Source organism: Canis lupus, chromosome 8, assembly GCF_048164855.1.
Source record: "Canis lupus baileyi chromosome 8, mCanLup2.hap1, whole genome shotgun sequence".
NCBI classification, from domain to species: domain Eukaryota; kingdom Metazoa; phylum Chordata; class Mammalia; order Carnivora; family Canidae; genus Canis; species Canis lupus.
Genome location: NC_132845.1, coordinates 45,704,275 through 45,729,974, shown reverse-complemented (window position 1 = coordinate 45,729,974; position 25,700 = coordinate 45,704,275). Strand labels below are relative to the sequence as shown.

The 25,700-nt window shown below is 51.0% G+C and overlaps 1 protein-coding gene across 2 annotated transcripts in view; it reads left to right on the top strand.

The window, feature by feature from the left end:
- Positions 1 to 25,247, top strand: part of TEKT5 (tektin 5) — a 39,714-nt gene extending 14,467 nt beyond the window's left edge. Inside the window, exons 6-8 of one of the 2 annotated variants that reach the window (XM_072835770.1) lie at positions 20,730 to 20,933; positions 21,015 to 21,169; positions 24,845 to 25,247. In XM_072835770.1, the coding sequence (XP_072691871.1) occupies positions 20,730 to 20,933; positions 21,015 to 21,169; positions 24,845 to 25,061 (576 nt within the window). In that variant the 3' untranslated portion in view covers positions 25,062 to 25,247. The remainder of the gene's footprint in view (positions 1 to 20,729; positions 20,934 to 21,014; positions 21,170 to 24,844) is intronic. The other variant, XM_072835771.1, reaches the window with a different exon arrangement.
- The last annotated feature ends 453 nt before the right edge of the window (positions 25,248 to 25,700 follow it).

Sequence of the window (25,700 nt, the reverse complement as noted above, 5' to 3'; positions counted from 1 at the left end):
AAGGTTCAATGGAAATTAGACAGGGTCAGTGTAAGCCCCCACAAACGCCACCCTAGAGCCTCAGGTATGGAGGGAGCAGAGAAAATGGAAGTTTCTAGTATGAGGGAAGAGCAAAGAGAAGCATCAGGGCTTCACATAGGGACCTTACACTGGGTGGCATCAAGAGCAGGTCACTAAGGAGTTGGGCAGGCAAGAGATGGTGGGAAGAGTATCCTAAGAGTGGCCAGTGAGTACAAAGGACATGTGTGGTATGAGGTTGAAGCCCTGGGCAGGCTGAGGTCCTACAGGTCCTGGTAGGTCATGGTGAGGGGTCTGGACTTTACTCTGAGAACAGAAGAGAGGCTTAGAAGGTCTTTAAACGGAAGGGATTGGGATCTAATCTCATCCTTGGTAGATCTCTTTCCAGAGAAAGAGGGGAAATGGTTGCAGAGGTGGGGCGTGGACACAGCATGGTTAAGAGGCTCTTGAGGGCATCCAGTGAGGGGGGATGGCCACCTGTGCATCAGATGGGAGGGGGAGGGAGAGATGTGAACTATCTTGAGAAGACAGAGTTGGCAGATGTGCCTTCCCTCCCTCCTTTCCTGAACACTTTTCTATTAATCTTCCCAAAGCAGGGTTGAGACACTTTCTGTAAAGGGCCAGATCCTCTTTTTGGCTCTGTGGGCCGTACGGTTTCTGTCGCAACTACTCAGTCCTGCTCATCTGGACGGCTGTAGACAATATGGACACAAATGAGCACGGCTGTATTACTTTTTTTTTTTAAGATTTTATTTATTTATTCATGACAGACACAGAGAGAGAGGCAGAGACACAGGCAGAGGGAGAAGCAGGCTCCCTGCGGGGAGCCCGATGCGTGACTCAATCCCAGGAGCCACCCAGGCATCCCACAGCTGTGTTCCAATAAAACTTTATTTACCAAAGTCGGCGGTGGGCCGGATGTGGCCTACAGGTTGCAGCTTGCTGACTGCACATGCAGTTTTACGTAGATTATCACTGTCCTCTCCACCCCATGGCATGTGGTTAGAAGTATGGACAGAGCGTGGCTGCCCGGGTGTGAGTCCTGGCTCCCCATCTCTGCAATCCTGGACAGTTTCCTTAACCTCTCTGTGCCTCAGTCTCCTTATCCGTAGGATGGGGATAATATTGGTTCTGACTTCAGGGCTGCCAGAAGGATTATCTGAGTTAACGTAGTAGGTAAACCAGCCGAACTAGTGCCTGGTCCAGAGTAAACACTGTGTCGGTGGCTATGATTTTACTGTATTAGTTGGTTGACTTGTCTGCATCTCCCCAGAACATGACTCCCAACCCCGCTATGTAGCCCCCCTGCTTCGTGTATCACCTGGCACACCGTAGACACCCCTTAGATCTTTGTTCGATGAAGGAGAGGAATCTACAATGTTGAGTTTCCTGTTGATGTTTTTCAAAGAATGATCCATGAATCCAGTAAAAATTAATACTTTTAATTTCAAGCCTATTCTTTCTTTCTCTTCATTCCTACTTTCCTTCCTTCCTTCCTTCTGGGAAAAGTTGTCCTATTATTGTGGTACAAAAAGAGTACCATTTTCTTGGTCTGTTCAGGTTGCTGTAACAAAAATGCCGCAGGCTGGGAGGCTTATAAACAATAGACATTTATCTTACATGATTGTAAGCCTCAGGAACCAAAGCTTGGGCAGATTCGGTGTCTGCTTCTTGATCCACAGACATCGTCTTCTCGCTGTGTCCTCCCATGGCAATGGCACAGATGGGAGGAGCTCTCCAAGGTCTCTCATATCAGGGCACTAAAATCCCATTCATGAGCCTACTAGGGACCTCACTGTCTCTCTGAAACCCCGCCTCCTCTTACTGTCACAATGGGGATGAGGTTTCAACATGAATTTTGGAAGACACACACTCAGTCCGTAGCAACCACTATTAAGTGTATAGTTCACTGGTGTAAAGTAACTTCAGGCTGTTGTGCAAGCATCACCACCATCTGTCTCCAGAACGTTTTCCCATCTTCCCAAACTGAAAAGAACTCCCAGGTTTAAGGAACTCCATGTACATTAAACCACTCACCCACTCACCAGTCCCCTGTCCCCCTGGCAGCCACCACCCTCCTTTCTGTCTCTTACAAATTGACCACTCCAGGTCACACTTCCACACGAGTGGAATCATACACTATTTGTCCTTTTGCGACGGGCTAATTTCACTGAGCATGGTGTCTCCGAGGTTCCTCCATGTAGCAGATGGACCCTGAGATCATGTCCTGGGCTACAGTCAGATGCTTACCCGACCGAGCCACCCAGATGCCCCAAAGGCAGATCAAGCATTTTCTTTTGAGGAGACATTTCATATTGTGGGTCAAATACAGCACCTTGTCATGTTTCATGGCACAAGGTCTGAGGCCTGGAGGTGACTTGAGAAGCTCCTTTGGTGGGTCTCAGCGACTGGTTTCTCCTCGGTGAAACAGGGAACAGTAGAGTTAGTTGATCAAGGCATACATTTCTGTGGTGTCCTTAGCACAGTGCTTGGCTCATGATAAACATTCAATAAAAGGTAACTAAGTATTCATACTATTATTAATGGGGAGAAAAAGGATCTCTTGGGTGATGGTGGGGAGCAAAGCCTTTTCCCTAAATTTCTCCAGGGAAGTTTGGAATTGTTACCAACAGTCTCCTCCTCCCTGATGAGAGAGTTTTTGTAACTATGAGGATTTTTATTAATATTTATAATTTAATCACCACCTGCTTTGTAAATAAGCCAGCACCCATTTGAAACACACCACACCCCAGCCCAGCACCTGTGACAACACTCCCTGAGCGAGGACTTGCCTCCTGGTTGGTGACGATCCTATATCATGTTTTTCTAAGATAATAAAAGAAGGAGTTGATGGAATGAAGGTAAATATATAGCAATCGTCACTTTTTAAAAAAAAATTCATAAGAGACACACAAAGAGAGGCAGAGACATAGGCAGGGGGAGAAGTAGGCTCCTCACAGGAAGCCTGATGCGGGACTTGATCCCTGGACCCTGGGATCATGGCCTGAGCCAAAGGCAGATGCTCAACTGCTGAGCCACCTGGGCATCCTAACCATTTCATCTTTCAGTGGTGGGTTCAGATGGAGGATTTGAAATTTTCCTTTAAAATTTTACCTGTTAATTGTTGAGCTAAACCTGATTCCCTTGGCAAGGAGCATTTCTGGAAGCCCCCATCCTCACCCATGCTACAAAGTAAGTATTGTCCAGGTAGTCATAGGAATCCACTTTGAAAGGCCAGGTCTACACAGTTCCCATGCAGACTTTGAATCCAGCAGGGGTATGGAGGTGTATAGACAGCCTTAGCTGTTCACCATGATCCTAGGGTTCCCATCCCTAAGGCCACACCCTAAACTTTGTAATATGTCCTGGATCTCGTCCATGCACTTTATCCTCGCACTCTGGGGCCCAGGGTGTGTCCCAGTCATGTTGACCTCTGCTAGAAGAGAGGCTGGTGACTTCTCTGGGCTGGAGCAGTTGCTGACCTGAGAGCAGGCTGCTGCCTTTGAGAATCGATGCCTCCTGAGAGTTGGGACCCCCCTAGGGGTCCTGGAGTGCCCGGGACTCCAGATCGGCATAAGTCCCCACCTGTATCCAACGACCCAGTTGAATATGCTTTGTTAAGGGGGTGGACTCTTAATGTGGGAGAAAGGTGACCCGGGGGAGGGATGAGGTCACCGCTCTAGAGCAGTGCTTATCCTGAAGTATGGAAGCCAGGCCCTGGCAGGGCAAGTGACAGTGAGTGTATCGCAAGCAAGAACGTGATTCTTCCTTCTGTCCTGTTTCAGTCCCTGAAATGATCACATGCTAGACGACCTTCTCCACCTCTTCTAAACAGCGAGTGCTGGCCTTGGAGGAATTTGAGAAGTTTTGACCAATATATGTTATGAGGCCACCACCTTAAATAGCATGGTTTTACTTGCCTCTTGTTTCATGCACTTTTATGGTTATTTGCACTTACGAAAATGATGCCGACTTTCCAGATGATAGGGATACAAAGTTTTATTTTCGAATAGAGGCATTTGAGGTGTTTTTGTTTTGTTTTGTTTTGTTTTGTTTTTTGTTTTTTAACAACTGAATGGATTTGCAGCTAAGATTGTTCATTGAGCGAGGAACGGTGTGAAGGGGTTATGGTGGACATGGTAAGGGTGGTCGGTGGAGGCCTGACTCTTGGGAAACAGCCGCGTAGACCCATGTGTCAGATAGTACCAGTACCCGGATATTGCAATGAAATGCAGATGCTGGCAGAACAATCTGCTGGGCCTGAGGGTCTGTGTTTTGAACCAACTGGGGCTGAGGGGGCAGTGAGGGTGGCGGTGCCGCCAGGAGGAAGTAGCCGGAGTGTGGGTTGTCCAGCAAAGTCAGCTTTGACAGACATCTGGGTGAGCAGCTGTCTCCCTCCGTCTCTCTTTCCTCCCCTCTTCCAGACTCAGAGTATTGGGGGAACCAAATCCTTCCGAAGGCAAACCTTGGGCAGCCAGTCTAATCTGATTTTCCCTAAGTGCAATTTGTTTCCAAGCTTCCAAGCCGAGCCCAGTCGTCCCTCCCGCATGGATCCGGCCAGCTTACCCTGTCACCAGGGTCAGCCCCATTAGTGCAGAGGCAAACGCCCCTCTGGGGTTTCTGCACCTCTTGGTCATGCGAGCCCTTGAGTCAAAGTCATATTTTCCCGTCTTGGATGTGAATGTGTCTGGAGCAAATGAGAACGCCAGGAGCTGGGGGTCAGGCTGTCAAAGAGATAAGTGGGATTTCTCAACTTCCTCTCAGCAGCTTTGTCCTTGCACGTGCTGTGGGCTTTCTGGTAGCAAACGGGAGCCAGCTTTCCCATGAGGACATCTACCCTGCTGCCTGCTGCCTCATTTTTTTCTCTGCGGCTCAGGCTTCCAGGGGCTTCCAGGGGCTTCCAGGGGCTTCCAGGGCTCTGACTTGGAGTGCTCAGTCCCACACCTTGGAGCCCACTAGGATGCCTCTCTTCCTCTCCCATCCCGCGGCCGCTCCATCAGTAAATCCAGTTGGTTCTACTTTCAGAACCTCACCACGATCCTCTGGCTGCCCCCTTCTGCCTCCACCCTGGGGGACCTCTACCATCTCCTGCCTGGGTTACTGCTGTGGCCTCCCTGCCTCCCTGTTTGCTTTTGAGAGTACCCACAGAGTAGCTGGCAGCTCGTTAAAAGGGCATTTGATTTACAGAGAAATTTCAACTGCTTTCGATTTCCAAAGAGAAAACCTTGAGAGTGTGGCCAGAAAGGTGCAGGTGAGAGGCTCTGTCTGGGTAGCACCTGCCAGTTGTCCATGGGTCAGCATGTTCACTGGGACCGGGCTGATCTGCACCACTGCTGTCCCGGGGACTCCTCACCTTTGTAAACCCAGCACCACCCCCTGAAATGCGTGGTGCACCGCACCTCAAGTAAACGCTGGTGAGCGGTTTCAATCCGAGGACAAAACCTAGTAGTCCGTGGGCTGAACTTGGCCCGCCTATCTTTGGCCCCCATGTTGTTTTTCTTTTTAACAGCTTTATTTATCCTTGTCATGTAATTAGGTGCACATGTTTGAAGTGTACAATTTGAGAAGTTTTGACCAATATATGTCATGAGGCCACCACCTCAATCAAGATCGTGAACACATAAAAGGCAGTTTCCTTGTGCCCCCTTGTCATCTTTCTCCACTCCCGACCACCATCCCACACAACCACTGATCTGCTTGAATTTGCATTTTCTAGAAATATTTTATAAAGGGAGAGGTACCCTATGCATTTTTTTTTCATTTGGCTTCTTTCACTCAGCGTAATTGTGAGTCTGGTTGACTCTCTATTGTGGGGCAGTGTGTGTTGTGCGGATATTGTATTGTACGTAGACACCCCTGGTATGTATTGTATCCACATACCAGAATTTGCTTATCCATTCCGCTGTTTAAGGACACGAGAGCTGTTTCCAGTTTGGGCTGTCACCTTTAAAGCTGCAGTGGACATGAATGTCCATACTTTTATATGCACTCTCATACAGGTCTTTTGTGGCTTGTTTTTGTTTTTAACTTTTTGGTTAAAAAATGGAGATTTCACAGGACAGTTCAGATTTCCAGAACCTGTAGAAAAGTGGGTAGCTCTAGCAACCCTGAGCTCAGCTTTCTCCAGGGGAATAGTGAGTAGGAGCCCAGGCTCTCCAGTTCACCTTGGTCCTCACCACCCCTGTCATGGGCCACTTAGCTCATTTGCATTACTCGCCTGGGTTCCTGTAGGCTCATGCATTAGCACGTTTTGCTGCATGCGTCGGGGGAAATGTAAGAAAGCAGATGTATAAGGCAGTCAGGCATGGGAAGAGTTGAGCAGAACACAGAAGGACTATGAATTTTAACCTTGAAAGCCATTGCTTTTACTCTGAGATGTCTTTGGGGTTTTGCTTTCCAAGCGGTCATTAACACCAAAAGAACACCCTTTCCCTGCCTGGGAGGCAGTGCCAGCGCAGGAAGTCACAGTGTCTGAGGGGTGAGGGCCCAAAGCCGGCGATCTGAGGGCCCCAGCTCCTACTGCCAGCCCCCGTGTTTGTCCAAGGAGGTCTGGAACCCATTGTGGAGTGGGAAATACTTTTGTGCTTTGCAAGCAGCCGGATCCTGTCCAGCACCGGTACCCGCAGCCAAGCTACTGACGGCTCTTTCTAAAACTGGCCCAGACCAGGGGAAGTGGAGCCGGCCTGCCTGCCCCTGTGGCTGTGGGTAGTCTGGAGAGGAGGGGCGGGTGCGAGCCTTCAACACCATTGCAGCTTGGCGAGAAAGTTCCCTTTTCCAAGTGTCATCAGGCTTTCCGATAGCGCCAAGACTGGAAGTGATGCTAATTTGCCTTTAACATCTTTCTATCTGACGGCGAGGCATCGAGTCTCAAGCAGGCTTTGAAACCCTAAAGACAAAGGAACTTAGACTAACCTTCTTTTTCCCACTTTCTCTCTTGTTATGGTACCCTCTATTAATGGTGAGGGAGATCGGTTTTCCACTTGTGGCAATGAAATTAAGATCCTATTTCAAATACATTTGTCCAAGGCTGAAAAGGGGGTTGATTTGAAGAAAAATGAAATCCTTATACAGATGGTATGTGGGTAGGGCAGGGTAACTCAAGAAAAGCCTTGGGGTGGCGTGCAGTAGATCTCTGCCTAATATTCACCCTTACACCAGGAGGAATCAGAGGCTCACCTGTGTCCCTTGGAGATAGGTCTCATTGCTGTACCTGGGCCACGTGTGCCTGAGTCACCCATCCTGAGGGGCCTGTGAGAGCCCAGGTACGGGCAGTTCTGAGAGCCGGGTGATGGGGAAATGGACTGTGTCACCATATATCTGTCAGCAGTGACACTGAACAAATGGGAGAGAAACTGCTGGAATCAGGAAGAGAGGGCTGAGGTCCAGAGCTGGGGAGGCAGCCAACAAATGCAGAACACTGGAGGGACCAGACAGAAGAGGCCTCAGAGAACGGGAGAGAACCAGTAGTTCTGAGCTCCGGGTGGCCGGTGCAAATGAGGCTGTGTCGGGCTCACTTTGTGGCCACCATCAATACTCCAAGCTCTTCCTTCCCTCTCCCCAGTGCAAGCTCCAGCTGGTGTCGGCCTTTGACTGGAAGCCAAGGGTGGGGCCATCGCTGGGATTGGTTAAAGCTGACACAGGAAGCCGATAAGATGCTGCCTGGCCGAGGAAGAGCGTTGTCTCATCCTCAGCTAGGTCCTAGCGATTTGCTAATTTCTTCCAAGTTGTGGGTTGTCCACTTCTGGGTCTTTGGCTGTTTGCCTGCTCGGGACCTGCTGCCCGGCTGTTGCATTTGCTCTCCTTGTCCCGGTCCAGATACCCCTGGCATCTCCACGTGTGAGCCCCACTGGTGGGTGCAGATGGCTGCACTCAATTCTGGCCCTAGTACTTCCTGGCTAAGTGGCCAAGGCCAGCGTTTTCCCCGTCTGCAGGATGGGAGTGGCAATGGTTGACCCCTATCTGTGAGAATAACAACAGCTCTGCCCATCTCCGTGCTGGTGCTCCATGAAGATCAACTGGAAGGATGGTTCCAAAAGCCGGGCTCTGATCTCCCATCTGGAGGGAGGAGCAAGCAAGGTGGCCAAAAGAACATGGAGTTTGGAGTCAGAAGACCAGGGATGAATTTTGGTAGAGCTAAGGGATCTCGGGAGAGTGACTAACTTTCTGAATCTCCGTGTCTTGATGTATAAGGCTGTGAGATGAGAGGGGAGGGTGCAGGGGAGCAGTTCTTGGGCTTGGCTGCACACTGGAATCACCCAGAAGCCCAGGTCTTGCCTCTAGGGATCCTGATCTAAATGGTTGGGGTGTGGCCTGGATATTTATTCAACCTTTTAGACTCCCTGAGCCAAGATTGAGAACCAGAGGTTCTGAGTTCAGACCAGTGTTTCTTAGAGTGTGGTCCTTGGACCGACAGCATCAGCATCACCCAGTCCCGTATTTGAAATGCAAATCCTTGGGCTCCATTCCAGACCTTCTGAATCAGAAACTCTGGGACCTATCCATCTGAGTTTTAACAAGTCCTCCAGGTGTATCTCCCAGGTGTAGACATGCAACAAATGTCTGTTAATTCCCTGCCTCCCGGAAGCAGATGCCCACTTACATATCTTATGTATTAGACTCTGATTTAGGTTCTGAGGATACAACATGAATGGGACAAGATCCCTGCCCTCAAGGGGGCTTATGTTCTAATAGGGGAGACTGGTTTTTTAAAAAACAAACACATTTGGGACACCTGGGTGGTTTAGTGGTTGAGCATCACGCTCAGGGCGTGATCCCGGGGTCCTGGGATGGAGTCCCACATCAGGCTCCCTGCATGGAGCCTGCTTCTCCCTCTGCCTATATCTCTGCCTCTCTCACTGTCTCTCATGAGTAAATAAATAAAATCTTTTTTTAAAAGCACACAATTAAATAGAAATTGTGATAAATATGAAGGGAACTTGAAGACCCGAGCTGGTGGATGACCATGAATTTTCACACTCACGTAAGTGTCCTCTTTAGCAGAGAGCCTCTTCCAGGGCTCGCAGGACCCCTGACCTCGGACGGCCTCTCAGCAGCTCGTGTTTGCATTGGCTTGGCATTGTCCAAAGGCAGCTGGCCACCTCTGGACAGCAATGGCTGGGAATAGGGCTTAGTCAACAGGCTCCTCCTCCTCATCTGGGGCAAATTTCCTCCCCGGTGGCATTTGCCAATATCTGGAGATGTTTTGGTTGTCGTAACTGTGAGGGCAGTGAGCTACTGACATGGCAAGTAGAACCCAGGGCTGCTGCTAAACACTCCACGAGGCACAGAGCAGCCCCCACAACAAAGAAGCATCTGCCTCTGTCAATGTGCTGAGTTTGGGACAGCACGCTCTCGAGCTTTCACGACCTGAATTTCTGGTGAGGTCACTCCGAGCGGTCCTGTCCTCTCTCTCTCCCCTTGTCCCCGGGAGTGGCTTTACTTGAAAACCTTCCACCATTTGACCAGCAAAAGGATTCCAAGCTGCCTTCTCTCTTCCTGAGCAGAGAAGGCTGCACTTGAGCCAGGCACCTCCTTGGAAACCCCTTGGCTTGGCGCGATTTGGAAAACAATGAATCTGCAAGGTTGCACAAAGCACCCAGAAGCCTAAGGCCGGCTAGAATTGCTAAATTCATTTTTTTCCCCCTCCACATCAAAAGTAATTTCCTGGCCTTAGACGCTTTCTCTGCTGTCACAAGACAAGACGCAGGCAGATAGTTTTACATGGCGAGCCACCCCGCCAGACCCATCCCCCCCTTTCAAAGCCTTTGGGTGGATTTCTGTTCCAGCCAGGAATATCAGGGCACTTTTCCGCTGAGCCATGGGGTTGGTTTGGGCAGAGGCAGACCCGGCAATTGCCGTTCACACCTCACACACAGCCAGAGCCCATTTCCAACGTGGACCTCGCCCTTTCCCCACCCAGGGGCCTGGGGTGAGGGCAGTGGGTGAGTGGTGCAGTTTGCCCTCAGCTGCTCCCCTGCGAGGGCTGAGAGTGGTTGATCACAGTCCGGGTCTGGTGAGCCATCAGGCCACAAGCAGAAGGAGAAAGAGAAGAATCATCCTGAAGACTAAGCTTACTGTGTGCAGCCAGGGTTCCCAGTGCTTTCCTTGTGTTAAGTCCTCTTTCCCTCGGGCAGCCTAGTAAAGATGGAATCGTCGTTAGCCCCATTTTACAGATGAGGAAACCGAGGCTGAGCAAGTTGTGTAAAGCCTGCCCTCGTCCACCTAGTAAACGGCAGGGCCACGATCTGAGTCCAGGTGTCTTGCTGCAGAGTTCCTGCTGGGAGTCGTCGTGAGCATCCCCCCACTCCCACGGGGATAGCCTGAGAATAATAAGAATGGTAATGATTTTTTTTAAAGATTTATTTTTATTTATTTATGATAGACATAGAGAGAGAGAGGCAGAGACACAGGCAGAGGGAGAAGCAGGCTCCATGCAGGGAGCCTGACGTGGGACTCAATCCTGGGACTCCAGGATTGCGCCCTGGGCCAAAGGCAGGTGCTAAACCACTGAGCCACCCAGGGATCCCCAAGAGTGGTAATGATTAATAATAACAGGTCACATTTGGGAGTGCCTGGGTGGCTCAGGCAGTTTAGCGGCTGACTCTTGATTTCGGCTCAGGTCATGGTCTCGGGGTTTTGGGATCGAGCCCACGGCAAGCTCCTCACTCAGCACAGAGTCCGTTTGGGATTCTCTCTCTCCCTCTGCCTCTTCCCCTGCTCGCACTTGCACTTTCTCTCTCTCAAACAAATAAATCTCGTAAAAAAATAACAGGTAATGGTTAGATTGGTGACCCTCCGACGGGACAGTGTTGCACCCCAGGGGGGCATCTGACGATGGGGACATTTTGGTTGCTATGACTTGGCAGGGGAGGTGGTGCTGCTAGCATCTAGCAGGTGACACCAGGGATGCTGCTAGCATCCCACAGTGCACAGGATGGCCCCCACCACAGACTATCACCCGGCCCCTGATGTTAGTAGTGCTGAGGCTGAGAAGCCCTGGGCTCCTGGTATTAAGGAGAAGAAGAAGGAGAAGGAGGAGGAGGAGGAGGAGGAGGAGGAGGAGGAGGAGAAGAAGAAGAAGAAGAAGAAGAAGAAGAAGAAGAAGAAGAAGAAGAAGAAAGAAAGAAAGAAAGAAAGAAAGAAAGAAAGAAAGAAAGAAAGAAAGAAAGAAAGAGAAAGAAAGAAAGAAAGAAAGAAAGGTGCGAAGGTGCGGCTGGGTGGCTCAGTTGGTTAAGCATCTGCCTTCAGCTCAGGGCATGATCTCAGGGTCCTGGGATCGAGCCCCGCATCAGGCTCCCTGCTCAGTGGGGCATCTGATTCTCCTTTTTCCCCCTTTTCCCTCCACTCATGCTTGCCCACTTTCTCACAAATAATTTTTTTAAAAATGAAGACGAAAGAAAAAAGATAGCAAATAGGCAGACGGATGGATACATGGATGGACAGATGAACAGGTGGAAAGTGCTCCGGTTGAGAAACCCAGATCTAGAGCGTGCTGGCTGTGTGCCAGCCACAGTGCTAAACGTGGGGTGCCTACATCAGTCGTCTCAGTCACCCCCTGAGGTGGATACTACTGTCATCTCCGTTATATGGATGGGGGTATTGAGGCTCAGAGAGGTGTGGTGATTTGCTCAGGCCGCATGCTCAGGACTTAGGTGTTGGCATTCATGTGCAGGCTGGCAGCTCCCACGCCTCTCTTCTAGGAGGTTCCTCCTAATTTTAGGGCTGGGCAGGCTGAGATCTGTGAAACCTGGCCTCGCCTCACTTGGCCCCCTCCCATCTGCTACCAGTGCTCCTTGTTTTACCTTTTGAATACCCCTGTGACCTTTCTCCTTCCATGTCTCTCCATCCCACCTCGGTGTGGGTCCTCTTGCTTCTCCAGTGCCCACTGCCCTCCTGCTTCCACCCTCCACGTGGCAGCAGCCAGAGAGCTCCCCGCCAAACTACAAATTCGGGCCCATCCTCCCACTTTATAACTTTATGGTGCATGGGATCATCCTGAGGGTTTTGCTGAAACACAGATTCCCTTGGTAGGTCTGGGGCAGGGCCTGAGACCCTGCGTTTCTAAAAAGCGCTCTGAGTCCACAGCGATGCCAGTCTACAGACTGCACTTGGAGTGACAAGGCAGTAGAAAAATGATTTTCTAAATGTAGGAAACCCCAGAGGAGCAGCAGCCTTGCACGACATGGGCTGCTTAGGGTAATCAGGATTTGTCTGTGATGGGCTACAGCAGGGTGTCTCAAAATTCTGGCCCCAAGGCCCACTCTTCCCCCTCTCAGCCTATTTTTGTACATAAAGTTTTATTGAAACACAGGATCTCCCCCCATCTCTGTACATTTACATATTATCTGGGGCTCCCTTGGCACCACAGTGCCCAAGTGGCCGTGACAGAGACCACATAAAGCCTGAAATATCTACCACACTGACCTTTACAGAAAAAGCTGTCCGCTGTTAGAGCATCTTCCAGATGCTCCGGAAGGCTGTGTACTCGGACTCCTGGACATCTGGACAGGGTTGAATGAAGGCTTAAAAACACACACACCAGAGCCATCCCTGCAGCTGACAGGTCTCAGGCTGGGTTCCAGGGAAGTGGCTCCAGGCACGCGGGGAAGACTGGCCATGGTTTAGGGTACAGAGCACATCGCCTGGTCCGGGAGACCTTGCAGCACCCTAGCCAGCGAGGGAGCACAGGCCTTGATCCCCATGTGCCCGGTAAGGAAATCACCCCTGTGGCCCAGGGCTCTGAGTGGGGGCGTGGGCTCCACAGCTGGTTTGTGTTAGGGTTTGGATGGGAACCTGGGTCTCCTGACTTTTCTGCCCAAGGCTCCTACCTCCGAGACACCCTGCACGGAGGCCCCTGTGGCTGGGTATCTGCCTGGAGGGGGGTTGGTTAACAAAAAGAAGTTTGGTTGGGAGGATGTGGGCCGCCATCTGCCCTGGGCTGGCCGCCTCTCCGAGCCACATTCCAGAGGCTGGGAAAGAGGACATTCCTCCTCCCTTGCACAGGCTGCCTTGACCCCTTACATCCAAATAAGTGGGTTAATGGAAGCTAAGCCTGAGCCCTGGACTGGAGGTCTGAGGGAGTTTATGGGTTGCCTGAGAAAACAAATTCTGTCAAATGAATCTAAGTTTCCTACTTTCGTACAGTAAAAAAAAAAAAAAAAAAGAAAGAAAGAAAAGGAAAAAGACCAATGATCCCAAAGGAAAAAAATCTAATAGACTGAACATTGCAGGATGGGGGTCAGGGATAGAGTGGGGGTGCAGGACAGTCCCATGGTATGTGCCAGGCACTGGACTAAGCAGTTTGCACACACTATCTCATGTAATGCAGGTGAGTTATTGTTATGCTGGTTTTGCACAGGAGAACCAGTGCCCCCACCCAGTGTCTGGCTCTGTGAAAGGGGCTCCTCGGTGAAGGGGCTCGGTAGATGTTAAGAGCTTGATTGCATGAGGCACAGAGACGTGGAGTGGCCTGTTCAAGGTCACACAGTGGGGAAGAGCCGGAGCTGGCATTTGAACCTAGATCTGTGTGACTGCAGAGGGGCTTAGTGGCCCAGAGTGACCTACTGCTCCCCCAAACCATGCACTGCAGATGAGAGGCTCAGGACTCCCCCAGACCTCCTGTCTCAACCCTGCGGCTGCAGCACAGAGCACAGAGCCCTGGACTAGGGGAGCCCGGTGGGTGAGCTGAGCCCTCCACTGCCTCCACCTCCTTCCCAACTGAGTTCCAGCTTCTGAGTGAGGCTGCTGAGGCTCCTCCCATGGGGTGACCCCCTGGGCCAATCCCGCAGCGACCCGCCCAGCCTGGGTGAGCCAGGCTGCACCCTGCCTCAGGAGCCTCTTTCCCCCTGCTTCTTGGGCTTTGTGGGAGCAGAACGGTTAATACCCCTGGGGCCTACGGGAGAGGGGATGCTTCTAGGGCTCAAGGTGCCCCTCACAGCTCAGGGGCTGGGAGAGAGAGGAGGAAAGAGAGAGATAGACAGACAGACATCACTCACCCCGGTCTAGGAAAGATGGGAAAGGGGGATGATGACTTTCCTGTGGCTCTTTCCAGGGTGTGTTTGTAGGAGAAATGCGCGCACACACGCGTGCACATACTTGCTTTGGGAAGCAGGATGCTGCACCGGTGCTCATCGTGTGGCTCTAAGGATGTGTGTGTGTGTGTGTGTGTGTGTGTGTGTGTGTGTGTGTGTCTGTGTGTGTGTGTGTGTCTGTGTGCCGGGCAGTGGAGGGGCTCCTCCCGGGCCTGCCCCCAGTCACCTCACCTCTGCTCTGCATTTGGTGGGAGTAACTAGCATCCCCTTTTTACTAGAAAGGCTCAGAGACCCTAGGACACTTGCTAAGGTCAACCAGCTTGGGCCAGGATTTAAACAGACTCAGGCAGGCTGGTGCCAACGACCGTCCTCTTTTTAACCAAACACCCCGTGGCGTGTATTAATCCGTCCTGGGGGCAAGTGTCATTGAGCACCAACCAATTGGTCCATATATGCAAAGCCCTCTGCAAAGTGCCTGGTGCACAGTGAGCACTATTTCAAGTGTTGGCTGTTCAGTATTATTCTTATTATTCTTATTATTCTTCTTATTATTATTACTATGTGCCAAGCACCGATTGGTATAGACACTGGGGATTCAGCAGTGAGCAAAATAAAAGTCCTTCCTCACTTTGAGCTAACTTTCTGGTTGGGGAGATGAATAACATAAATGAATAAAACACATAGTGTGTCACCTGGTGTAAGGGCTATAGAGAAAATAAAGCAGTGGTTTGGGCAGTTGGGAGTGCTGGCCAGTTTGGGGGTGGCTGCTTGAAAGGAAATGGTCAGAGAAGGCCCTTCTGGGCATTCTAGCCGCACCCCGAAGGAGGTGAGAGAATGAGCCATGTGGACATCTGGGGAAGGAGCATCCAGGCAGAGGGGACGGTACAAAGGCCCTGTGGTGGGAGTGTGTGGGTTTGATGTGGGTGCGTGGGATACACCATCTCTGGCAGTAAGTGGGTGGGTGACTGCAAAGGGAGATGGAGCTGTTTGGGACACTCATTCTGTGTGTGTGTGGGGGGTGTGCGCGTGCACCGGAGCAGGTGCGTGCATGTACATTTGCATATAACAGGTGCCTTGAGTCTGAGGGATCCTGAGCTTGGGACCGTGTTCAGCTTGCCCGGACCTTCCCACCTTGGAAGGCTGCGTGTGCTCAGACCTTCCTCCCTGCCTTCCTTCCTCCCTGGGGTCTGGATTCCCCGGGGCATGGTGGGAGGAGGGCACAGCTCTGGGCTGTGCCATCAGAATACCAGGTTTTCAACCCTGTGATGAGCCAGTTGCTCCTTCCCCAGGCTCCTTTCGGGAAACCCAAAGCACGTCTCAAAAAAAAAAAAAAAAAAAGTCTTTTACCTTTTTACCTTCTGGTAGGTGTTGGGGATGAACTTAATCCCTTTACCCTCCCTGGGGCTTCCTGCCGAGACAGCCACCCTGACTTACAGCACCAAGTCCCTGGCTGTGGTCCTTAACCCATTTCCTTCCCTTGGAGACTTTCAATGTTTGCCTGTCTCTGCATCCCTCGCACCAGTGGTTCCTGACCATGACTGCACTTTGAAATGCTCAGGGAGCTCTGCTGACCTGATACACAGACCGATGAAATCAGAACCTCTCGGGAAAGGGGCCCAGGCATCTATCTTTTTAAAAACCCTCTTGGTGATCCTAACATGCAGCCAAATCCGGTGTGCCCAGGTGGCTCAGTGAGTTGAGCATCCAACCTTTGATCTCAACTCAGGCCTTGATCTCCGGGTTATGAGTTCAAGCCCCACGTCGGGCTCCATGCTGGGTGTGGAGCCTACTCAAAAAAAAAAAATAAAAATTAACATGCAGCCAAATTCAAGAAACAATACCCTTTACTGTCAGATGGTATTTTTTTCTTTAATTGGCTTTCTCCCATTTAAAAAAAAAAAAAAGCAAAAACTAAAGTTATTTTAAAAGGAAGCTTAAATTTGGTAGGGTTATGGGAATATTTTCCTTTCTGACCCCAGTGAAGAGAGAGGAATTTATCATACTCCTCACTTCTTGGCACATCCTGTTTGTAAAAAGCCCTTTGCTTATTTTTCGTTTCCTTCCTTTTATCCCCCTACTTTACGCTCACTCCCTTTCTCCCCTGGACGACTTTCCCATAGACGACTGTTTTAATTGTTGGACATGGATCCCTTAGTTGAGATGTATTCTTTCAAAATGTATAAGGCTGTTGTAGGTGCAGGGATTTTAATTTTCTCAAAAGGGATCCTGTAATATAGCTCATTCTGTTTCCTTCTTTGCTCATCCTGCATGGTTTTAAAGATCCGGCCTTGGTTCCATCCACCCCTAACCCTTGGCACCTGACAGCCACCAAAATCCTCTGCAGGGCCCACTTGCTGTCTTCTTCTCGTCCTTCTCTGTGGCCAAGGGCACCCACTGCCAGCTCACTGCCCACTCCAAGTGATACTGCACTCAACATCCTCGACATGGATGTTCCTAGTGGTCTTGCGATACGACAGTGTATACCCAGGAGTGGATGTACTCGGGTATGTGCATCGCCCTCGTAGACTTGGGGCTCTTCTCTCAGGGCACATTATGGAATCTGGGGTCCCGGAACCAGGCTGACCTGGAGCTTGGTGGGCCAGGCTGGCACTTGGAGCCTCTGTTGGCACCAAGCAGGTCCTTAGCTTCCTTGTGGGCATGAAGTCAAGGTTACTGTGTGTGCAGGCCACTTGGTCTCTGCCTCTCAGCCTTTGCAGGTGTCGTTCCTCAAACTTCTGGAGGCTGTGTCATTGCACATGGGGCTCCTGAAGCTTTAGAGGCTGGTAGGACCGGGGTGGGGGTGGGGGTGGCTGGGCAGGAGCTGCCCCCAAGACAGAATGAATGGGTGTGTGTGTGTACATGTGTGAGTGTGTGTGGCTTTTTTCTCCCTTCCAACGAAAAGGACCCTGGCGTGAGTGACAGAGCCTGGACACGAGGTTGTGGGGAACAGTCTCAGCAGAGTACATTCACCTGGGCATATTTGCTTTGGGTATGAGTCATCGGCCGGTTCTAGAGTGGCCAATTCTGGAAAACCCCTACTGTTCTGGAACATCCACAGGCAGGCCTGCTCAAGAAACGCCCATAGGAGACAGGAGGTGGTGACTTGGAGAAACAACCACCAATCAGCCCCAGCACTGCCCCCACCCCCTCAACACCACCAGATGCCAGCCTCCGGAAGATGGGAGGTGGACGACTTCACAGGGGACTCCACCCCTTCACATCCTCATTTGGGCTGTAACTGCCCGCCCCCGCTCCCCAGCCCCCCTCCACTCTCTCACCTGCTGGATCTGTGTACCTGGGGGACAGTGTGATGTGGGGTTTCCCAACTCTACTCGCTCCTGGGCCACCCTCCCAATATTACCATATCCACGAGCCCCCGGGGCTAGTATTTGTATTTCTCTGTAACTCCAGTCCCTGACAAATGCTTAAAACCACGATCCTTCAAACCGTATTTCTATCCCTTGTTTAATTGGAGACCCAATAGCACTTGCCTTCACTGGAGGGATACAGAGAAGGATATAGAGAAGGAAAGCAGAGCAAAGCTGTTAAAAGGTAGCTACAGCCTGTTGCCGGCAGAAACCTCTGGGTTCCACCCACCAGGCTTGTGGCTGTGTCCCTGTCCCTCCACTGTGCTCACGAGGGACTTCCCCAAGAACTGAGATGAACTCGTATCAGATGCCCCTCCTGTGGCCCCGTCCCCTGCCAGAGTCCTGTACACTAAACACACCCCCTAAGTCTTTTTTTTTTAATTTTATTTATTTATTCATGAGACACACACAGAGAGAGGCAGAGACACAGGCAGAGGGAGAAGCAGGCTCCCTGCAGGGAGCCCGATGCAGGACTTGATCCCAGGACCCTGGGATCACGCCCTGAGCGGAAGGTAGACGCTCAATCACTAAGCCACCCAGGTGTTCCGTCTTTTTTTTTTAAACCGAGAGAGGGTGGCAGCAGGAACTTGAATTTCTGTGATGTTGAAGAAAGCGCTTGCAGCTGTAGGAAGCACTTGTCAGTGCTAAGAAACACGTGTTGGGTACAAAAAATGTTTGTTGCACAAAGGAGCAGATGAATGAGTGAAGTCGCCACTAGAATGTGAGCTCCCCCGGGACAGGGTTTTTTCCATCTTTTGTGTTCATTGTGGCGTCCCCTTCCTAGAAGTGCTCTGCACCCAATGTGTCCTCGGTGAACGTTTGAGAAGGCAACGTGTGAATGAATGAAACCCTAAATAGAGTGAATTGAAGAGGCGATTGAGCCTGTGAATGAGTGTCAACACCATCCCTAGACCCGAGGGACAGGCCTTATGTCAAGTTTCAGGCCACTAGGGAGGCTGGCCAAGCTCTGAGCTGGGGACCAGGGGATGGAGGGAGCAAATAGGAAAGAGCAAGACAAGCACAGCCTTGGCACACTGGCCCGGAGCATCTCAACCCTCAAGGTTTCCTTAGCAGCAGATGAGTGTGCTGGGAGCTGCCTTCACAGGCTGAGGCTGAGGCAGGCCTGGCAGGTCCCACCAGCCGCCAGACCCTCTGTGATGTCCTCCTTAACCCCACGCCGCCAACAGGCCACAGACGTGTAGATGGGAGACGGAGGGGCTGTTTTCTGCACGGGGCAGTGTGATGCTAAGAAGCTTTTTTCATCTCTAGAAGTCTTGGTTTTCTTCTGTATCAGGTTGGGGTTGTGCTTCCTGAGATCTGCATCTGTGGCAGCTCCTCCCCACCCCTCCACACACAAAAGGGCATGTATTTCTAAGGAAAAATCCCTACAGCTCCTAAGAGAGATATCCAGCCCTCCCTCCCCCACTGGAGTGTTTACATGGCAGCTCACGTGCTGAGCGCAGAACATTCTCATAGGATAATGTTTAACCAACATGTGGTCGGCGCCACTCTGGTTCTGGGTGGCTCACTGAGGACCAGGTGAGGAGCCTTCCTCCTCCCGGGGTTTGAAGGAGGCCCAGTAGCCTCCCACCCCTTCCCATAGCCCTATAGGGAGAGGGCATCCTGCTGTTACCTTGAAATAGCAAAATGCTCTCTTTCTAGACTTTTTCCCCTCCCTAAGCTAATAGGGAAGCCAGGACTTTAAATCTTTTGGGGAAAATAATTTTTTTTTTAAAGCAATGTCTTGGTGCCCATAGAATATGGGCTCCACCCAGCTAAAATAGTCATCCCAGTACTGTTAGGATTTGTGAATGTTTCCTAGCTCACAAATAGATGAAAAACAATGTGAATGTAATGTCCCGGAAGGCAGGGACTAGGTCTCATACTCGCAATCCCACCCCATTCAGGAGCCCTGGCATTTTTGTGTGTGAGCAATTTTCCCTGATAATCGAAATCAGGGATGAACCTGACCATATAAAGTCCAGGGCCACACTATTCCCAAACCTCATTTGTGGATAAGGACCATGGAGGAGCTAGCTAAACATCCAGACTCCCAGATCCCACTGTGATCCATTCATTCATTTATTCACCCATTCTATGACTTTATTGAATTCCTACCATGAATAGAGTTGATAGATTTAGAAGAAGAAAAAAATGCAAAAAAAGAAGAAAAATGCAAAAAAAAAAAAAAAGAAGAAAAATGCAAGATGCCCAGTTAAGCTTGAATTTCAGAGCAACGACAAATTTTTTTTTTTTTTAGGTATGTCTCGTGCAGTAGCTGACATGTACACTTAAAAGGCGCTTTGTTGTCGATCCAAAATTCACACTAAACTGGGTGTGCTGTGTTTTATCTGGCAGCCCTCAATCTGCACTGAGCACCGTTCCTGGCGACGGGGATGCCACAGGGACAAAACAGAGCCCCCGACTTCTTGGAGGGCACATACTAGTGAGGGAGATGGACAGACAGCTAGCAGAAGGAGGGATGTGGGAGGTCCCGGGGCAGGGTGCCACCTGGGGGCTGGTCAGGAAGGGAGAACATGGAACCTCGCCACTGGAAGGGGGGTTGGCACAGCCCACGCACAAGGAGTCTTCTGGAAGGCGAGGGGCACCATGAGAACTAGACCCGGTCACATGGTGGTAGGGAGGGGAGTGGACGTCAGCCACAGTGGGGTGACGTGTGCGGGGTACTCTCAATTCTGGTGCGCTTGTGGTCAGCCGGGTGTGGGATCGGGGTCCCTCGGGTCACGGACTGCGCCAGGGCGCCGGTTCTTCATTAGTCCTCTCGTGCTTTTGTTTTTTATTGTGGGAGATTTCAAACATACAGAAGTAAAGAGCATCCTTGTGTAAAAGACCCCCAGGCACCCAACATGAACATCACCATTTTGCCAATCTTTTCTCATGATTGACCTTTTTCTGGCTTTAGCTTTATTTGCTCTCGAAAGTGTACAGCCTGATGAGTTCTGATAAAGATTGTCCACCCATGTTTACACCTAGGAAGCCTCCACCCAGATTAAGATATAGAATGTTCCCGGTCCCCAGCAGGCTCTCTCCTGTCCCTTCCTGGGATCGGTACTTCCATCAATTGTATGGCATTATATTGGGGGAAATACTACATGGAAATAGAAAATTTTGAGTCTCTTTCTCCTCTTCCTCCTTCCTTCCTTCCTTTCTTCTTTCCCAGTTTATTTGCTGACCTAGTTACTATAAAGGTAAATTTTGGATTATAAAAACATCTAGAACAATCTAGATTAAGTCAGATTGAAGTGGATTCAGAGATGAGCTGTCACTTTGGATTATCGTGTTACTCTTACAGGCCTTTCTCCTCCTCCTCCTGTCCCTCCCTCTGAATACTAACTGGCTGACTCCAGTGGATGTTGGAGATTGGAAACACAACCAGCCTTGGTACCTGCCCCTCTCCGGTGTTCACAGCGTCCTGGCTGACCAGAGGGGCTCCAGCTGCTTTCCTGAGGTTGCTTTAGGAAGAGTGCAACACCCCATGCCCCCCGCCACCGACCAGGTCAAGGTTGGGGAAGTCCTCACTGACGCACCCAACCCGGAGCCTGCCCCTTCTGTGACACACCCCGCATGTTCCCCACAGACGCTGCAGGAGATCTTCCAGGCGGAGAATACCATCATGCTTCTGGAAAGGTCCATCATGGCCAAGGAGTGCCCGCTGAAGGTGGCGCAGACGAGGCTGGAGTGCCGGACCCGGCGTCCCAATGTGGAGCTGTGCAAGGACATCCCACAATTCAAGTGAGTGGGGGAGCTCAGGACGGGGCGGCGTGGGTCTCCAGAGCTCCCGGGAAACCTGAAAACTGGGCCTCTCCCCTCTCCCCAATCAGGACAAGTGGCCCCACAGCTCAGCAGGACACTGGGCAGGGTTCTGGGGTTCTGGGGTCCCCTCCATGGCCTCCCCTACCTTGTGCTCCGGGACCCCCTTGGTCTCCAGCACTCTCTCTTGTAAAGTTCTCCGAGTACCCTGGAAAAGCTTAATCCCGCCCATCCCAATTTGTGAAGGAGGGGCTGCGTCTATTAGCCAAGGGTCTCCTCATCAGAGGCGGGGGAAGCTCATTGCAGGCCCAGAGCAGGGCTTTGTGAGCCTGGAGTAGGGGTCTGGAATGGGATGAGGGCCAGGCAAAGCAGGAACAGGCCATCAGATGTGGGAATTTGTGTGCCCTCCACGTTAGGGGCACTGTATCAGCCACCTGTTGCTGCATAACAAATGCCCCACGACTCAGGGGCTTGTCCTCATCCTAAGCTAGATGTGTGCAGATGGGAAGAGAGCCGGAGTAAAGAGAGGAAGAATATTGTAAGAGAAAATGCTGGATGGCTCCAGGTGATGGTGTTTGATGTTTGCACAGCCTCGTTGCTGCCAGATAATCACTCAGGAAACGGAAAAGCTGGGTGTGTGTGTGGGCAGGGAGTGGGCAGGGAATGTGACCCCAGGCTTTGAACTGGAAGGCCTGGCTACCTACTCCGCAGCCTGCTGCTGCCCGGAAGCTCTTCGCCCCTGGAAGTGGGTGCAGGGTCCAGGGTACCACCCCAGCTGGGCTGGAAGGGGGTCTAGGTCCCTGTTGAGGACTTGGGGGAAGCTCTCCCCATCCCTCCTGCACTGCCCCCACTTTTTAGATGCTTAGGTTGGGTTCCAGCACCCTGTGGGGCCGAGGGCTCTCTGATGACCCACCCGAGGGGTGATCATCACTTACACAGAACAGGGCTTTTGGGGACTAGATTTGTCCTTGAGGACCTCCTACTCTAGAACAAGCTCCCCACCTCCTCGTCCACCAGCTGTGCCTCTGAAAGGGGTAGACGAGGAGCATGGATGGGCCATGTTTGCCTAAGGAGCCCCAGGCAGTGTGGGTGCACGCACACGTGTGTCTGTGCGTGTCTGTGTGTATGCACGAGTGTATTGGGAACTGAGCAGAGAACTGGACTCAAGCCGTCTGCCTTCTCCAGCAGCTGAACTGCCCTGGCTTTGCATTACCTCCCTCACCTCCCAATCCCTCCTTTCCCACCTCTGGGCCTTCTTTCCTGTTTCTTCTACAGGTAACCCCTCCCCCTCTGACCCTCCCTCATGGGTCAGGTCCTATCCATGCCCATTCCCGAAAATGAACACCCATTTAAATTTACATTTAAATTAATTAACAGAAATAAATGTTAAAACTCAGCTCCTTATATCCACAAACCACATCTCACGTGGGTGGCGAGAGGCTGCCATGTTGGACAGCACAGAATGTTCCTGAGGCTTCGGAATGTTCTGGTGGACAGTGCTGGGCTAGAGCCCCAAGGAGCAGAGGGGTTCCAGGCTGCTCTGTGACCTCTCTCTAGCCCAGGCTTCCTTCCAGGAAGCCCACCCTGATAGCCAACTCAAGCCCTTCCAGTAGCGTGTCCCTAGGCCTGAGCACAGCCCTGCCACCAAGCTGCCATCACAGCTCATGTGGCATATCATTCATTCCCTAAGGCTGCTGTAACAAGTCAGCAGAGACCAAGTGGCTTGAACAACATTCCTTGATTCCCTCACACTTTGGGAGGCCAACTGTCTGAAATCCGGGTGTTGGCAGGGCTGGTTCCTGCCGAGGTCCTGAGGAGAGGCTGCACCGTGCCTCCTCCTGGCTTCTGGTGTTGCCAGCCATGCTTGGCGCCCTTGGCGTGGAGTGGCCTCACCACTTGGTCTCTGCAGCCTTCTTCCCATGTGTCCCTCCATGTCTCATATCTCCCCCTCCTTCCTGTTATAAGGAGCCCAGTCATTGGAGTTAGGGCCCATCCTAAATACAGGACGATCTCATCCCGAGATCCTTCACTTAAATACGCCTATGAAGACCCTATTTCCAAATAACATCACATTCACAGGCCCTGCCAGTTTGGACTTGGACACATCTTTGGGGGTCACTGTTCAATTCACTCGATCTGGATATTGTGATAACCTCCTAACCCCTCTCCTGCCTGTGCTCTAGTCCCCTTCCAATCTCATCTTTACACAGCAGCCTGGAGACTTGTCCAAAATGTGAGTCACCCCACCCCATTAAGCCCCCAGTGGCTTCTCCTTGCACTGAGAACAAAATCCAGGCCTCCCAGCTTTGGATTTGGCATCTATCCTTTTCTCTAGAACTATGCTGTCTGTCCACTTGGGTAGCCAGCTTCCAGCTGTGTATGGCTCTCCCACTTACATTTCAATGATTAAAAATTAAATACCATTAAAAATAAGTTCCTCCGTGATCTCTCTGCATCACAGGTGCTTACGCGCCCTGTGTGGCCAGTGGTATGCAGAATGGGCAGTGCAGGTATAGAACGTTTCCAACATTGTAGAGTCCTGTCCCATGGCACAGCTATAGCATACTCTCCCCTCCTGGGCTTCACGCAGCCAGCTGGTTCTCATCTTTTATTCTCACATCAAAAGTTCCCTCTCCAGGGGGGCCTTTCCTGGTGCCTTTGGGAGTTTCCTTAAGGAGAAGGTGGGTGAAGAGGTAGGACAGGGAAGCTCAGATTCAGTCCGATCCCACTGGAGAGACTGGAGCATGCTTGCACCATGGAGCTGTCTGTTCCCACCTTGAGGCAAGGGATGGCCTCCTGTCCCCCTATGTTGGTGAGCCGTCAGCTTCTCTGGAGAATTGTGGACCTATGAGCAGCCAACACACGTGCCTCAGCCAGAAAGGGGGACCAAGTTATCAGAGTTGCTTTTTTTTAATGGAACAAAATACATACAACATAAAATTTAGTATTAGTGATATTTCGTACATTCACAGTGGTGTGCAGCCACCCCTACCATCTAGCTCCAGAACATCTTCATTTATTCCACCCAAAAGGAAACCCCAGAGCCACCTCCCCCCAGCCCCTGCCAACCACTCACTTTCCTGTCTCTATGGATTTACCTATTTTGGCATTTCATGTAGATTGTACAATATATAACCTTTTGTGACTGGTTTCTTTTCACTCGGCACGAGTCTTCAAGGGTCATCATACTGTTGCGGGTGGCTGTGCTTTATTTGTTTTTATTATGGCTGAACGATATCCCATCGTATGGATAGACCACCCATTGTTTATCCATTCATCTGGTTGAAGGATGTAGGGATTATTTTCACCTTTTAACTCTTGTGATTAGTGCTGCACCAGGATTTGTACAAGTATTTGTTTGAGTGTCTGTTAGCAGTTCTTGGGGGTATATACCCAGGAGCGGAATTGCTGGGTCATGTGGCTAAGTCTACATTTAACGTACTGAGGAGCTGCCAGATTGTTGCCCTAAACAGCCTGTTTCTCCCTTTGTGCTCACACCCCTCAGCGGCTCCCCCATCTCCCTGCTGTACCTCTGTCTTCCCTCGTCCATCTTGCTCACAGCTGCCTCTGGTGCTGGGCACAGTTCCTGGCACCTAGCAGGCACATCTGTGCTGAGCAGCTCGGTAAACTGTGCCTTCTTTTCTGCTCCTGCCCCAGGCTTGTGAATGAGGTGTTCACCATTGATGACACCTTACAGACCCTCAGGCTGAGACTGCGGGAGACGCAGGACACGCTGCAGCTGCTGGTAATGACCAAGTGCCGGCTGGAGCACGAGCTGGCCATCAAAGCCAACACCCTCTGCATCGACAAAGAGAAGTGCATGAGCATGCGCAAGACCTTCCCCTGCACGCCGCGCCTGGTGGGCTACACCTGAGCCACTGCCGGCCTGGCCCCGCCCCAGCATCCTGCTCTGCACCCGATCCCTGTGCAGCATAGAAATGGAAAAGGCAGAAAAACAAAATAAAGTGTCATTTTTCTCCCTCTCCTCCTATCATGGAAAAAAAAACCCAAATTATATAAATATATATATTAAGAGCCAAATAAACATGCCCAAACCAAAGATCCTGGAGCTCATTCCTTGCTGCAGAACTAGCCTCATGGCAGATCCTGGGAGGAGACCAACTTCATGGGGGATGGAGCATCGCGAGGTTCTTAGCATCCGCAGGAATGGAAGGGGGCATATTTTTTTTTTTTGAAACCTGTTTGTCCATTTAGGAGCATAGTACAGACCACAGGATCCATAGATTAGACGCTGGAGCTGAGAGTCCAGAGCCCAGCTGTCACCTAGGAGCTGTGTGGCTTTGCACGGGTTCCCAACCTGATGAGCACCCTCATCTATAAAATGAGGTCAGTCCCAGGCAGAGGCGACTGCCTGCTGTGGGGGGCAGAAAAAGCTAGGATTCATAGCCAGAAGTCCTGGGTTTGAATCCCAGCTTTGCTATGTGGGGTGGTTTTTGTTTTGTTTTGTTTTTTAATTTATTTTGAGAGAAGAGCACAGAGAGTACAAATGATG